Genomic DNA, 16,304 nt, shown 5'->3' with positions numbered 1-16,304 from the left:
TATATATATGTAGGTATATTATCCATTTCTTGACTTGATCCTTTAGAGGTCCATCCATGTGGAGGCTGCTACAAAATGTGTTCATTTTAGTTGCTGTATAGAATCATACTTTTAAAAGATACCACAATTTATATATCCCTTCTAGTTTTGATGGATATATGGGTTGGTTTTAGTTTTATTTCTATTATCAATATTGCTTATAAAAACAACTTGTGTGCATGCCTTTTCATATATATAAATGTATATTTTTACCCTTATTTCTAGAAGGATTTTTGATTAGACATAGGACATATGCACATCCATTTTCATTAAATACAGTGCCAGTTTTCAATAGCGCTTAAACCAATTTGCACTCCCACCAGCAGTGAGTGAAGGTTCCAGGTGCCCCATATTCTTATAAACAGAGAAAGAGTATCCATTTTTTTCAAGCAAGCCATTCTATTGGGTATTCAATGGCCTCTCAATTTGGCTTTATTTTCCCTGATTACTAGTCAGATGGATACTTTAATCTATGTTTACTGGCCTCTTGTATCTTCCCTTCTGTGAAGTGCCTGTTAGTATCTTTGCCTGTTTTTTTCAAAGGGATTGGAATTTTTTTAAATTGATGTGAAGGAGTTCTTTATACAGTGTGGATAAAAGGACTTTGTAGGATAAAACTACTTTGCATGGCTTCTCCTATTCCATAGTAAGCCTTTTTAATCTCTTCATCATGTATTTTGATTAAAAATGTTCTAAATTTAACATATTACAAGATATCACCCTTTTGTCTTCATAGTAATTAGTTCTTTTGTCATTTTAAAAACATTTACCTGCATCAAGGTCATAAAGATTTGTTTGCATAAGTGTTTTTATGTAGATCTAGCTGGACCTGATTTTACAGAGGGTGTAAAATAAGGGTCAAGATTAGTTTTTTTCCCATCAGGATTGTGAGGTGACCAAGCATCCCATAGTAAGATGTCATCCAGCCATTCTTGCTTCTTCACTAGTCTGCAGTGCTGCAATGCATATTTTAAGGTTATGTTATTAAGTGTATGCAACTTCGGAATTGTTACCATCATGTGGTGACAGTTTGGGCCTTAAAGTTGATATTACCAGAGCTTTCTTTTGGCCTATTTTTCCTTTTTTTAAAACTACTTCACTCTCTAAAACACGCAATGTACTTAAACATATCAAAGTCAACCACTAAGCCAAGCAAGGAAAGGAGGGATAGGGAAGGAATGGGGTGGGAATTGGGTAGGGGTTAAATCGGTGATGTGTACATGTATGTACACACAAGTTTTTTACCCCAATATGATGTATGAAAATAATAAACCAATAAAATATTTTTTAAATGTAAAAAACAATAAAGCTACTTCACCATTAGCATTTATGAGTTATTATTGTTTTGTTGTTAACAAAAATATTATTAACAATATATAACAAGATTTGAATTGTCTGTATTATGCATAATATACTCACTTCTGAGTGATAATCAATCAATTTAATTGTGAACATCTAGACTGAAATTATATCTGCCATCTAACACTAAACACTGATTGTTTCTTTTCTTTCCTTATTTTTGGTCCACAGAGGTTCTGAGACTGGGTCCCACTGTGTTCCCCAGGCTGATCTCAAACAAATGAGCTTAAGTCGTCCACCTTCCTCAGCTTCTTGAGTAGATGAGACTGCAGGAGTGCACCATGAAACCCAGCTTAATGGAAGTTGGCTTTTGTTTTTGTTTTTGCAGTACTAGGAATTGAATCATGAGGGTTCTACCTCTGAGCTATATCCCCAAACCTATTTCATTATTTTTATTTGGAAACAGGGTCTGGGTAAGTTGCTGAGAGCCTCGCAGGTTGTTGAGGCTGGCTTCAAACCTGAAATCCTCCAGCCTCAGCCTTCCAAGCACTCTGCCTGCAGGTATATGCCACAATACCTGGCCTTGATGGAGGTTTTTTAAATGCCCTGTTAGAATTGGGCATGGTGGAGCACAATTGTAATCCCAGAATGTGGGAGGTAAAGATAGGAGGATCTGGGCTTTTGGCCAGCCTCAGCTACTTAGTGAGGCCCTCTGCAACTTAGTGAGACCCTGTTTCAAAATAAAGAATAAAAAATTGTGTTGGGGATATAGCTCAGAGGTAGAATGCCCCTAGGTTCAATCCCCAGCCCTCCATACACAAAATCCCCTGTTTAGCCAAGCCCAGTGGCATATGCCTCTAATCCCAGTACTTAAAAGGCTGACACAGGAGGATCACAAGATCAAGGCCAATTTGGACAACTAAGTGAAACCCTGTCTCAGTGAAAAATGGGCTGTAGCTCAGAGGTAGAGTGCCCTTGGACTCAATCTCCTGTGACCAAAAAAAAAAAAAGATTCCTTCTTTCTCTTATACTTAAAATTTGGAGTTAAATATGATTTCCATTATTTTGGTCTTGGTTTAAATTTTTAGCATGCAAATGAAAGTCTAAAGTGAACCAATTTCCTGATTCTAACAAGTTAAAGATCTTAGAATACCTTATATCAAATCATCTCCTACTACAATTTTATTGCTGTCAACATTGCTAATTTTTTTTCTAAAATTAGTCATTATTATTTAATCAAATAATGATTATACATGCTCGTGCATGCTCTCAATATTGTTCACTAATTTCTTTAATATCTTCTGGGAAGTTTTTTTAAATGAATACCTATTGGTTGTAAACTAAAGGTTTTTATCTGTGTATAAATGTCTCTATTTTACAGAAATTCTCAAATAAAAAGCTGTGGATATGGCAGTTAAATATAAAAGTGATTTTTCTCTCAAAAATTTGAAACTATTTTTCCATTATCTTGAGGCTTCTACTTCTGCTATTTAAATCCAGCTGCTCAAGTCATGTTACTTTTTAATAGAATAATTACCTTTTTCCCACTGCCTTCTTTTAAGATCTAGCCTTTAGAATTCTGCTATTCTGCCACTATTTCTAGGTGTAGTTTTCTTGATTTGTGTAATAGATTGTTAAAGGGATCAAAAAATTCTTCCCCCCTTTGTATTCATATTTTGAAATGTGATGTTGCGGAGCACCGCTCTGGGTTCTGGCTTTACTCTGGGAGCTTCCATTTCAACTCCCAAGGACGTGTGGGATCACTGACATGTATAACATTCCACATAGGTTGTTGAAATTTCAGGCTCTCACTGGAATGTTCATACATTGCAAGTAAGAATGAACATGGTTTGGAGACTTTAAACAGTTTGGTAACTTCTTATGCAGCTATGTGTATATTTAAGATATGACTAAGCAATTCCAAACCCACAAATTTACCTATGTGAAATGAAAACCTTTGCTTGCACAGAAACCTGCATGCAAATGATTATTGTAGCTTTATAATTGCCCCCAAAATTGGAATACTACTCAGCTACAGAAAAGGATAAACCTCCTATACACACGAGAGCATGGGTGAATTTCATATGCATGCTTACACAAGAACCTATGTTACAGAGAATTCTATTCATTTAACATTCTTGAAAAGGCAAAAATGTAGTGTCAGAAAACATTAATGACTGATAGAGGCTTAAGGTGAGCAGAAAGTTTAAATGCAAAGGGCATGGATGGATGTGATGAAATCATTCTTTATCTTGACTATAATTGTGGTTATAAGAATATAGATTTCCCCAAGTCAAAAACCATACATTTAAAGAGGTGCATTTTACAGTATGTGAATGATTCCTTGATTTCTAAAAAAGAAAAAAATCCTATGGCTCCAAGCTTCAAGGATTGATATACACCTTTTTGCTTTTCTCTCTCCTTCATATATTTGGCCTCTGAAAGATTCCCCTTCTTGTAAGCTCAATAATAAATTTTAAAAGATTTCTGTTGCATTATATCCAGCATTGGTAGGAATTTTGAATCAGGAGGAGCTTTAGAATATCTGGTTTGCCATATTGCCAGAGGCAAAAGCTCATCTTTCTTTTAAAGAACAAGACTGTCTTAATATTTCCCGGTGCTTTTAAGTTTTTCAATTCATCTTATCATTGTATCCTTATGTTTCCAAGAAATACAATAACACAAGAAAGCTGAGACTTGTGTCCTATCATATATACATATATATACATATATATATGATACATATATACATATATGTATATATATGATACACATATATACATATATGTATATATATGATACATATATACATATATATATATAGAGAGAGAGAGGGGGATACCTTTTCATCCCAAAAAGAATTAATATGAATTTATATGAATTTATTGGTTCTATAACCAATATGAAGTTTATCTTAAGTCCCCAGAATTGGGAGGTTAATGAGACACATTCTGAGAATCATTTATATTCTGTATCACCAGGCCTGGTAGCGCAGTGAGCCGTGTGACCCTTGGGCATGTAGCTTAGCTCTCTGCCTGGTTTCAAAGCATCAGCTTTATAGTGTCACTGCAACTGTGAAATTAGTTCATGTCAAGTGCACCGACAACCACGTGGCCTGTAGTAAGTGTTCAATCAGCATCAGTCGTTAGGCCATGCCCTTCCCACTAATATAATTATATACACACCTCCAACACAGAAAATTGAACACTGCCTACATATGTAAATAAGAAAGTCAGAACTTACTTTGAATAAGCCATGCTTTTGGTTGCGCTGACCAAGCCACAAATTACTTCCTGGGGGAAAGTTGGTCTCTGGAGGGTCTATCACACGCTCATAAATCCTGTAGAGACAAAGAACACAATTAATAATAGAGATGTTCAGAGCAGAACCAAACAGTGCACCTGCTGTTTGAAGGAGTCATGCCATAGTTACTGGTTTGGGAAGTTGGAGTCCAGATATGGTATGTTTTAAATGGCAGGTAACGTGAATGAAAAGATCTCTTTCCGGACAGCACCTGGACATATTGTCCAGGCCCCTCCTATCTTTGATAATCTCCCTTTTACAGAAGAGGAAGCAAGAAGTCAACATTTTTGAGTGTCTACTCTGAGCATGATCCTCCAGTCTCCACCTCCCGAATGCTGGGATGCATGCACCACCACACCCGGCTCACAAATCTTTAAATGGGTACTCCCTTTAGAAACAGCTTCTGCAACTACCAGCTGATCACATGCCTCCACCTCAACCCTGGCCAGTACCTCTCGGTACCTGAAGCTCACAGGATCCTTGGCAGGATGAGCTGGCTGGGGCTATCTGTAACGTTTAGCTCTGCGGCGAGCCCTGCCCATTCCTTTCCTCGGCCTTCTCTCAGAGCGACTGCTGAGCAGCCATTCCTCAGGTGTGTCCAGAGAGGTGAGGACAACTAATCCGTCCTCCCTGTCGATGGAGCTGGCTATGTCCTGCCAGAGGGTGATGAATACCTCTGGTGGTTCTCAGAAGGAAAGTGAGGAAGAACTAAAGACTGTCCAAGTTGTATCAAGGAACGTGAATAATGGAGAGCTTGCTGCAGCTGGGAGCTGTCATGCTGCAGCCTTGCATTTTAGCCTCATAGCCCATTACCCTATTATCCCCAATGAAATCTAACAATATGTGCAAAGTATTGTACAAATACTAAATATATCAGGTCTTTCTCAACTAATTCTCTTTCCATTATGAATGGAAAGTCAAAGAATAATTAAGGAAAAAAATGTTTCCTCTTAGAAGACAGGCTGTTTTCTTCACAGGAACCCAACCTTTTTTGTATGTTAGAATGAACCAGTTGAGATGAAACAATTTGTCACAACTGCTTTAACACAAGAATCTGCTATATACTTCCTTTTAAAGGGTTTTCTCCCCCATAATATAAGTGGGAAAATTAGAAACAAGTCAAATTTACAATAAAAGATAAATGCATACATTATAGTAGATCAGCTTGAAAGAATTTACTGCCATCATTAAGAGTGATAAATATGCAGGCTATGAAAAATGGAAAAGTATACACAAAATAATTTTCACTGGAGAACGTGGGATGCGAAATTATTTAGGTACTATTGAGATAACAATGCAAAAATTATGTTCAATGCAGGCAAACATAAAGGCCGAAGAGAAATGGAAATCACCGTATTTAGGGAAAGAGATTGAGACATAATTTTCTATAAGGTTGTTCTACTAATAAATTGAAAATGTTGCCAAGCCATTTACCTTAACCTTCATTTTAAAACATCGGCTGTCAGAGAGTTTTAATTTAAAAGCTTTCTTTCTCGTGTTCAACATGCTAGAAGATGAGCTCCAATGAACAGAGTAGGCCCTTAATCAATGTTTATTAAGTGCATGAATGAATGAAGATGGAACAATCAAAAAGATCAACTTCCTGTCCTGCCTTATCTTCTTAAGCAAATAACTCCTTGCCCCTTAGAAATGGTTGAGAAAGCTGGCGTGGTGGCACACGCTTGTAACCCCCATGCTTGGGAGGCAGAGACAGGAGGATCGGCAGGTTCAAAGCCAGCTGTGCTGGCTTAAGAGACCCTGTGTCCAAATAAAAATATAAAATAGGTCTTGGAGTGTAGCCCAGAGGTAGAAGGGCTTCCAGGAACCCCAGTACCACCAGAAAGAAATAAAGAAAGAAGGAAGGAAGGAAGGAAGAAAGGAAGGAAGGAAGGAAGGAAGGAAGGAAGGAAGGAAGGAAGGATGGACGGACGGACGGATGGATGGATGGATGGATAGATGGATGGGTGGATGGATGGGTGGGTGGGTTGAGGAAATCAACTTCAGAGGCCATCACCATGGGCTAGAGCAGTCACCCACAAGATGTCTCATAGTGCTTTTCCCCTTTCATGTGTCCTACAACCCCACCAGGACCTTCTCCTTCTGCCAGGGGAAATCTGCAGGATGCTGCCTTCCTAACAAGCCCTGCTGATTCTTTCCAAAAGGCAATTCTCACTCGGGAATTCCAAGCAGCAGGCAGAATCAACAAACTGGCACAGATGGAGGAGCACACAGAGTTTAAAAATATAGTATTTAAAAGAAAAAAAAACACACAGAGGAAATCTAATCATGTGCAAACATCAGGAAACCCACATTAAAGGACATTTCACAAAATGACTGCTTGTGCTCTTGAAAATGTCATCAACAATGAAGGAAGGATGAAGCATAGCTGCAGATTAAAAGAGATCAAAGAAACGTGAAACTCAAGTGCAAGATGGGATCAGAGACTAAATCCTGGAGTAGGGGAGGAGGGAGTTCCATAAGAACATTATCAATAAAGTGGGTGAAATTTGAATAAGAGCTATAGATTATGCAGTGATATTGTATTGATACTCAATTTCCTGGTTTTGATAATTGGACAATATACATTTAACTGAATCTCTTGTTCTTAGGAATTAGGCTCTGTGGAATTTAAGGGCATAGGGTCATGATGCTTGAAACTTACTCTCACATAGTTCAAAATAATAATGTGTGCCTGTAATTCCAGTACTTGGAAGGCTGAGACAAGAGACAGAACTGTAGGTTTGAGGTAAGAGTTGGCAACTTAGCTAGACCTTGTTTCAAAACCAAAAGGTAAATGAAGCTGGGAGTGTAGCTCAGAGGCAGGCAGAACACCTCTGAGTTCAATCCTCAATACCAAATGATAATAATAACAATAATATATGTCTATATAAGTATATACACATACATACACACAAATACATACTTTATTATTTAGAGAAAGTGTAAAGCAGAATCCTTGCAAAGAATACATGGTTATTCTTTGGGCTACTCTTAACAACATTTTGTGAGGTTAATTTTCTGTATGTGCATGGTACTTCATAGTACCATGAACTCAGGGGTGCTCCACCACTGAGCTATATCCCCAGCTGTTTCATTTGGAGACAAGCTCTTGCTAAGTTGCCCAGTCTGGCCTAGAACTTGATATTCCTCCAGCCTTCTGAGCTGCAAAATTTCAGGCATGCACCAGAGTGCTCACCCAGCTAAGATTAAAAAGACCTTGCCGGGCGCGGTGGTGCATGCTTGTAATCCCCGCACTTTGGAGGCAGACACAGGAGGATCGCACAGGTTCGAAGCCAGCTGCACTGGTTTAAGAGACCCTGTTTCCAAATAAAAATATAAAATAGCTCTGGGAGTGTAGCCTGGAGGTAGAAGGGCTTCCAGGAACCCCAGTACCACAAAAAAAAAAAAGACCTGAAATGGTCTTTAATGTCTATAAACTAAAAATACATACATACAAAACATTATCTAATAGCCAAAGATACAGATAGGGTTTTCCTATTACATGCCTAATGTGAATAATGAGGCAGGAAAAAAAGATAAATAAAGGAATAGATGAATGAATAAAGTATTTCACAATGAAGTATTTCACTTATCCTGATAAGACACCATCAGCTAATAGGATTATCACATTATTCTATGAACCCCTGTACGAGGAGAAGTTATGCTATCCACCTGCCAGATAAATATGGTCTGCATCTTGACAGAAAGGCTACTGACCCTTGAGGTCCAGTTTGGGTGGACTGGTTCATGTAACAGTCAGGTAGGTCACAGTGATGTGTCACTTAAATCTGGTATCACCCAAGTCAAGTGAAATGAAAAGTCAACGCTAGTATAGTAGACAGCTTGCTCCCAGTGAGGTGAGGAAATGGAACCTTCTGATACATACGGTACTTCTTCACGTCACCCATGCCTGCCTGACTAAAGCACATGGGACACGTGCTGGCTATGGGGATGGGATGCACGCAGCCACAACTTAAATGGTGGGTCCTTGCCCTCACGTCTAATCTCACAGGCCAGAGACATCACACATAAACATACCTCATACTTCAAAGTGTGATATAAAATGCTTCATGGTAGCAGAGAACGAAATAAAGAAAAACTAGAATTCTACCTGTCATAAAGATTTTTTTTTAATGAAGGAAGCACTGTTGCTGAGTTTTGAATGAGAAATGAAGTTGATCTGACCTGGCACACACATCAGCCAGCCACTTACATAGCACTTAGCATGTGGCAGGCCTTGTTCTGAGGGATTTCTGTGTATTATGTCACTTTATTCTCACACCATTACCATCAGGTGGGTTTCTGCTTTAAGTGGTTGAATAACTTGTCTGTGGTTAAGCAGCCTGTGAGTGACAGAGCTGAGATTTGAACCCACACCCTATTCTGTGCTGTGGCCACCTTCCTATGTTGCCTTTCCAGACAAGCAAGTTCCAGTCACCAAAAAAAAAAGCATCTAAGTTATAATTTCCCTAAGAATTAAAATAGTAAGTGGGAAACCAGTATGTGGGTGCAGTTACAGTAAATACTTGCAGAACAATCAACAAAGTAGAATAGAATTTCATAACTTTCTCTGATGATTCATAAAGTACTTATAGATTTGGGAGAGTCTTCAACCAGTGCTAAAGAGTAAACGAAAACTATAGGATTTGTATGTCCTGGTACGTGTCTCATGACACACACAGGAATCATTTTTTTTCCCTAGAAGAGCAATTTATTTTTTTGTTTGTTTTTTTGTTTTTTTTTGTTTTTGGTGGCACTGGGGTTCCTGGAAGCCCTTCTACCTCTTGGCTACATTCACAGACCTATTTTTACATTTTTATTTGGAAACAGGGTCTCCTAAGCCAGCGCACGTGGCTGGCTTCGAACCTGCATGATCCTCCTGTCTCTGCCTCCCAAGAGTGGGGATTACAAGTGTGTACCACCATGCCTGGCCTAGAAGAGCAATTTAAAAACTTAAGTTATTTGCCAGCGGTGGTGGTATATGCTTATAATCCCAGTATTGGGAGGCTGAGACAGGAGAATCCAGGTTCATGGATAGCCTCAGCTATTAGTGAAGCCCTGTTTCAAAATGAAGAATAAAAAATCAGGCTGGGGGTGTAGCTCAAAAATCAAATGTCCCTGGGTTCCATCCCTGGCACCACAAAAAAATAAATAAATAATAAAAACTTAAGTCTTTCAAAAAATTACAGCTGGGTGTGGTAGCACATGCTTGTAATCCCAGTACTCAGGAGACTAAGACAGGAGGATCACAGGTTCATGGTCAACCTCAGCTACTTAGTGAGACTCTCTAACTTGGTGAGACCCTGTTCCAAAATAAAGACTAAGAAAATAGGGCTGGGGTAAGCTCAGAGATAGAATGCCCCTGGGTTCAATACCTAGTGTGGCAAGAAGGAAAAGAAAGGAAAGGAAAAAGAGGAAGAGGAGGAGGAGAGGGAAAAAATAAGAGAAAGATTACAATTCCTAACATGTCACATCAGGAAGGAAAAGGAGATATAATTTTATGTGGCCAAGACTGGCTTAACTAGACCCACTGGGACCTTAACTAGATTTGGTCAATTCATAGAAAAGGTTTCTGGGAAAATGAAAATATCCACATTGGGCAGGGCCTCTTATTCTATGATCTTCTTACAGACGAGCCTTGCAACATCCTTTTCTATGTATTATTTTTACCCATCCTAACTGCCCTAAGTGTTAGTTCTTTACTGCTTTCTGAGACTCTCCCCATGAGGGTCACTCATGTGGACACCCTTGCTAACCCTTCAGCTTGTGACGCTGGACTCTCCTAGGATTCACTAGCATCTCCACAGCCCATTCCTAGTTGGGTCTACCTTTCCAGACCTCTCCACCAAAAAAGGAGGAATTGAGCTCCCTTGGCCCTGAGTCCAGAAATTTTACCCTTAAGTTATGCTATACTTTGAGTCTTCTCTTGAGTACGGAAGAAGTGGAGCCCTCACCATGGTGCCCCTGCACCTTCTCAGTTGTCTTCTGCACTGGGAGACCCTCCCTGATAATCCCATATAAAGAAGCTCCTAACTGCTTAGTCTCTGTAGTGACCTCAGGAATCAGTAGCCTTTTTATCAAGATTCAGTGGCCAGGTAGTTGAAAGCGACTGTAAATAGGATGATGAAAAATAAATGTAGATGACTCTTCAAAATTAGCTCTTTGCTCATTGACCATGTCCTTTCAGACTGTAAGCATCTTGAAAGCTGGGGGCTTGCCTGTTTTTTCAGGTCAGCATGTCTAGTATCTAGACAAGTACCTAACCAACGTAGGTATCTACTTGACACATTGAACAAATGAATGAACAAGCACTGCCTGGCACCATCACAGAATAATAGGACATTAGCCATATAGTTGCAAAAGCCTTATAGGGCAACTATTTTATTTTGTTTATTGTGGAAATATGGATTGAACCGAGGGACCTTTTACCTCTAAGCTATGCCCACCAGCCCTATTTTATTTTTATTTTGAAACAGGGTCTCACTATGTTGCTGATGGTCCCGCTAAGTAGCAAAGTCCAGCCTCAAACCTGCAATTCTCCTGCCTCAGCCTCTTAGGTACTGGGATTATGGGCATGTGCTACTGGGATTTATAATTTTTAAATGAGAAATATACAAAACTGGGTAATTCGGACTGAGAAAACAGGTAGAAAAACGTGACACTTTATACAGTTAATTCCGAGGGAAATAAAGTCTACAAGATGAGTGAAAGGTGATACCTGTGGGGAGCCATTAAGGTCTTCCCTGTATCTTTACTAAAAGAATATTTCTGACTGTCCTTCCACCCAGAGTCAACAAGGTTTGGGGTCACAGAGGTTTCAAAGTAATTAAGACTCTCAGAACTAATGATGCTATTGTTCTGTCTGAGCTAAGATTAGGTTTGTGTTGTCTGTATTGTACCAGGGTATTGTTTGACCTGCCTGTACTTTGGACTTGTCTTTCTTGTATTCCGGGGTAACCTGAAGCTAGAAACTATATAAATTACCACAAGAAAATAAACCCGATTATCAGCCAGTAGAGATATCGACCCGGGAGTGGACTGGCGATCCTTCCATGCTAGAATTAAATATTCTTTGAATTAAATTCTAAGAGTTATATTCTTTCATCCTCACTCCTCTCTTCGGAACCCATAGTTTCGCTGGCTGGCTCCGGCAATAACCCTTTTCTAGTGTCTTCCTGCTCTATCTCCACCTCATGAGATTTACACAAGAAGCTGGAAAGACAGAGCAAGATGAACCCTTCTAACTGTTCTTCACACAGAAAAGAAATAGGGATAGTAGGTATAAATCTGTCAGGCAGATAACTCACTAGAAAATCCAGGTAGATGAATTTCAGACAGAGAAGAAAAATAGTCAGCAGCTAGAAAATTAATTAAATAAACTGGGCATGGTGGCACACACCTGCAATCTCAATACTGGACAGGCTGAGACAGGAGGATCACAGATTCAAGATGAGCCTCAGAAACCTAGGGAGAACCAGGTTCAAAACAAAAATAAAAAAGGCTGGAGTGTAGCTCAGAAGTATAATTCCCCTGGGTTCAATCCTCAGCACAAAAGGGAAGGAAGGAAGGAAGGAAGGAAGGAAGCAAGGAAGGAATCAAATGCAATGCTTATGATAAGCAAATGAGTTACAGCTTAAGTTGATTATATTATAATCTGCCCAAATTTATCTCCATAGGCTGGGTGATGCAAATAATATCTTTACTCTACAACCATCTAAAAATGTATCCTTTCTTTTGGAGGAAGAAAACCTAATTCCCACTTAGACATTTTTCTGAGGCTTTAGCTCACTTGAGCCATTAAATAAGGTGCTGCCTATTAAGCTGTGCTGGAAGAATTGTAGGAAGTCTGTATTCTGTTAGCATCTATCAGTGAAGTGTAGGTATCTCACTTCCAATACAATACCATGGAAAATTAAGTATCCAGTTAACACAAAACCTGCTTGAAAGGAAGGAATGACTCAGACTAACCAATATACTCCTTGTGAAAGTCAGTTGCTGAATTCAAAAATCACACAAGGAATTTTCTTCCTAAGGCACAATCTGTCTTATTTATGACTTTGGCTAAGAACAATCTTGCGAGCAGATGTCCCCTCTGCTTAAAGGACCAGTCAATATCCTATGAAGAACTTTATTTTCCTGTTAAAGATAAAGCCCTTGTAGCTCAACACAAAATAACAGAATGGCTCAACAACACAACTATGAAGGAATATTGGATTTTTATTTACCTGGACAAAGAAAAGGCTCTGAAGGGACTTCAGGGTGTCTTTCTCAATTATACAGAAGAATGAATTTCCAATGTAAATCATGTGAATTGACATGTGTTATGCTCCTATTCGATAAGACAATATGAAGCCCAAATTAGACACTAAATGAAGAGGTTTATCTTGGACTTTGCCTGGAATTGAAGTAAAGCTCTCATGTGCTTCCTGGAGAAGAAAGCTGCGATGACCTTCCTTTGCTAGGCAAAGCCTTATCCTCCACCTTTTAGGTGGCACTAGTGAATATTAAGAAACATCCTGGAGCAATTTTTCTGGACAAAACACAAGATCCTCCCCACATGAGTTCCCCTTAAGTGGTGATGGATGACCTTAACATAAGGCCTAACCCTGCTTCTGGCCTATGCTAAGAGAGACACATACCCTTTCCCCTGTTGGCCTCATAAGGCAAGAGTGAGAATAACAGAGCTTTTGAGCTCTGCCAGAAAAACACAGGCTTCTATCTGGTTTCATCAACATCATTCTTGAAACCCACAAATGAAGAACATTCAGTCCATAGATCATTGCACTCTACACCATAGGTCCTCAGAGCTCACTCACACTAATAAAGTATTCTGCCCACTGTGTATACGGATGAGTTACTTGTATTTCCATGTCCAGTTACCTGGCTGTTGTAAATTATTTGCTAACATGGACTGCACAGCACACAATGCTTGTTCCATATGGGCATGAAAGAGATGCCCCAAAGAGAACCTCTGAAGTCTCCTCCTACAAGTCTGTTTAACAAATACAGATGACACTTGACAAATGGTAGAATTAAAACTACACTTCCAGCACTCCACAGGAGAAAACAGGCTGTAATAGAAGAGATACTATGCAGATGAACACAGTATGCCCCCAACAGGTAAAAGCTGAATTCCCAGCTAAATCCATGCAAAACATTAGCAAAGTTCAGTAGGACTCCAAATTATTCCTTTGCAGCTGTCTGTGGAATAAACACAAATGCAAACAAAACAGAGAAAAAAAGCTCTTGGGAGGTGAAGACAAGAGGATCATGCAGGTTCAAAGCCAGCCACGCTGGCTTAAGAGACCCTGTTTCCAAGGTCTGGGAGTGTAGCCTGGAGGTAGAAGGGTTTCCAGAATCCCTGGTAGCACTGAGAGAGAGGAGAGAGGAGACAGGGGGGTGGGGGGGTCAGTCTATAAGGAGATGTCTTTTTGGAGGCAAATAAAAAGACAGCAATGTTCAAGTGAGACTAGCAAACACTGCAGAAAAGTCTTTCTCAGAGCAGAGTGTGAACCCTCTCCAAAGAACGGAGAGGTCTTCTCAGAGAACAACTCTTCATGTGACCTGTTTCATCAACTTAGAAAATACTTGTTAGGGTGAATTTGCTCAAATTGCCCCCTCACCCTGTGCCATTTCTGAATGGCATGGGGCTTTAACTGTCTTCTGTATTTCTATCTTTTTTATAAACTTCTTTTAAAAAAAAAAAACACTTGTTAACCTATGCTTTTTTTTGCCAACCAACTGATTCTCATTCTCTCTCCTCCTCCTCCTCCTCCTCCTCCTCCTCCTCCTCCTCCTCCTCCTCCTCCTCCTCCTCCTCCTCCTCTTCTTCTTCTTCTTCTTCTTCTTCTTCTTCTTCTTCTTCTTTTCTCTCCCTCCCTCCCTCCCTCCCTCTTTCTCTCTCTCTCTCTCTCTCCCTCTTTCTCACACTGGGGATTGAACCCAGAGGTGTTCTACCTCTGAGGTACACCTCAGGCCTTATTTTGAAAGAGGATCACACTAAATTGCCAATTCTGACCTCAAGCCTCCTTGTGTCAGTCTCCCCGAAACTGGGATTGCAGATCGCCTTCTTTTCTCCTTATCTGGACCTCTAACTATATTGAAAGTGCTTTCCCATTTTAACCATATTTTATGTGCCTAATATCTCTCTCCCTCTAATTCTTGCCAACCCTTACTTTCTTCCTAAAGTTCATAATCCAAATATCATCCTAAAGTGATTCTGAGTTGTGCGTCAGAGTCAAATAAAAACATATAAAATTGTCCTGTTTAGCATTTGTATCTGTAATTTGGCAGTATAACAGATTTGGGCTCCTTGAAATTCTAAGACAATTTGAAGCTGGCATGATGGATTCAATCATAACAGACTTAGTATAACATATATCATTAGAATGAAAAGAAATATTAATAGGCAAGAGTTAAGAACAACTCAAGATAATTTTTTTATGTGAATCATACTGAAAATGGCATACATTCACACAGTGCTTGGTGCCCTCCCTCCCACACTTTCCCTTTCCCCCCCTCTTAAAAATGAGTGTCCAGGTTGACCATGATACATTCATACTTTTACATATTTGAATGATACAGTTAATCAACCTCAGCCTTCTACCTCCTCTACCCTTCCATACTAGGTTTTATTTATTTATTTTTTTTTTGCTGAGGTTTCCCCTCCATTATGTGGAGTCCCTCTGGTACCCCTAATACTCCCTAGTTTGGGCATATTAAAGAAAACATGTCTCTTCTCTTTCTATGCTTGACTGATCTCACTTAACAATGTTTTCCAGGTCTTTCCATCTTTTTGCAAATGACATGATTTTTCTCTTCTTTATTGCTGAAGTAGAATTCCATTGTGTATATTTCCCATAATTTTGCAATCCATTCATCTGTTGATGGAGACATAGGTTGGTTCCACATTTTGGCTATTACAAATTGTGCTGCTATGCTGGGCATGGTGGCTCACGCTTGTAATCCCTGCACTTGGGAGGCTGAGACAGGAGGATCGCACAGGTTCGAAGCCAGCCTCAGCTACTTAGTGAGGCTCTCAGCAACTTAGTGAGACCCTGTTTCCAAATAAAATATAAAAAGTAGGTCTGGGAGTATATCCCAGAGGTAGAAAGCCTCTGGGTTCACCCCCAGTACCACAAAAAAAAATAAACAAATTGTGCTGATATGAACATGGGTATGCATATGTTACTATAGTTCTCTGATTTCAACCCCTTTAGAAAGATACCTAGGAGTGGTTTAGCCAAATCATATGGTGGATCTATTCCCAGTTTTCTAAGGAATCTCCACACAGATCTCCATAGTGGCTGAACTAGTTTGCACTCCCACCAGCAGTGTAAAGACTTCCTCTTTCCCCACATCCTCGCCAGCATTTGTTATTTGATTTCTTTATGCTTGCCACTCTGACTGAGGTTAGATGGAATCTCAGCATAGTTTTGATTTTCATCTCCCTGATGGCTAATGATGTAGAACATCTTTTCATGTATCTATTGGCCATTTGTATCTCTTCTTTTATGAAGTGTCTATTCAGTTCAGTTGCCCAGTTCTTGATTGGGTTGTTTTGCTAGTGTAGAGTCTTTTGAGCTCTTTATATATTCTGGATATTAGCCCCCTATCAGAGTGGTGGCTGGTACAGACCTTCTCCCATTCTGCAGGCTTTCTCT

At 39.5% G+C, this 16,304-nt stretch overlaps 1 protein-coding gene across 3 annotated transcripts in view; it reads right to left on the bottom strand.

Annotated features, from left to right (window-relative positions):
* The window catches only part of NELL1 (neural EGFL like 1), a gene marked incomplete at both ends in the record, with an annotated part of 934,260 nt that overhangs the window by 722,025 nt on the left and 195,931 nt on the right, over positions 1-16,304 (bottom strand). For all 3 annotated transcript variants that reach the window (XM_080695282.1, XM_080695280.1, XM_080695281.1), the window contains one exon: positions 4,582-4,678. In XM_080695282.1, coding sequence (XP_080551408.1) covers positions 4,582-4,678 — 97 coding nt within the window. The remainder of the gene's footprint in view (positions 1-4,581; positions 4,679-16,304) is intronic.

Source organism: Muscardinus avellanarius (genome assembly GCF_963383645.1).
Source record: "Muscardinus avellanarius genome assembly, chromosome: 1".
Lineage (NCBI taxonomy): Eukaryota > Metazoa > Chordata > Mammalia > Rodentia > Gliridae > Muscardinus > Muscardinus avellanarius.
Note: the sequence above shows the minus strand (reverse complement) of the source record. Positions and strands in the feature narration are given on the sequence as shown.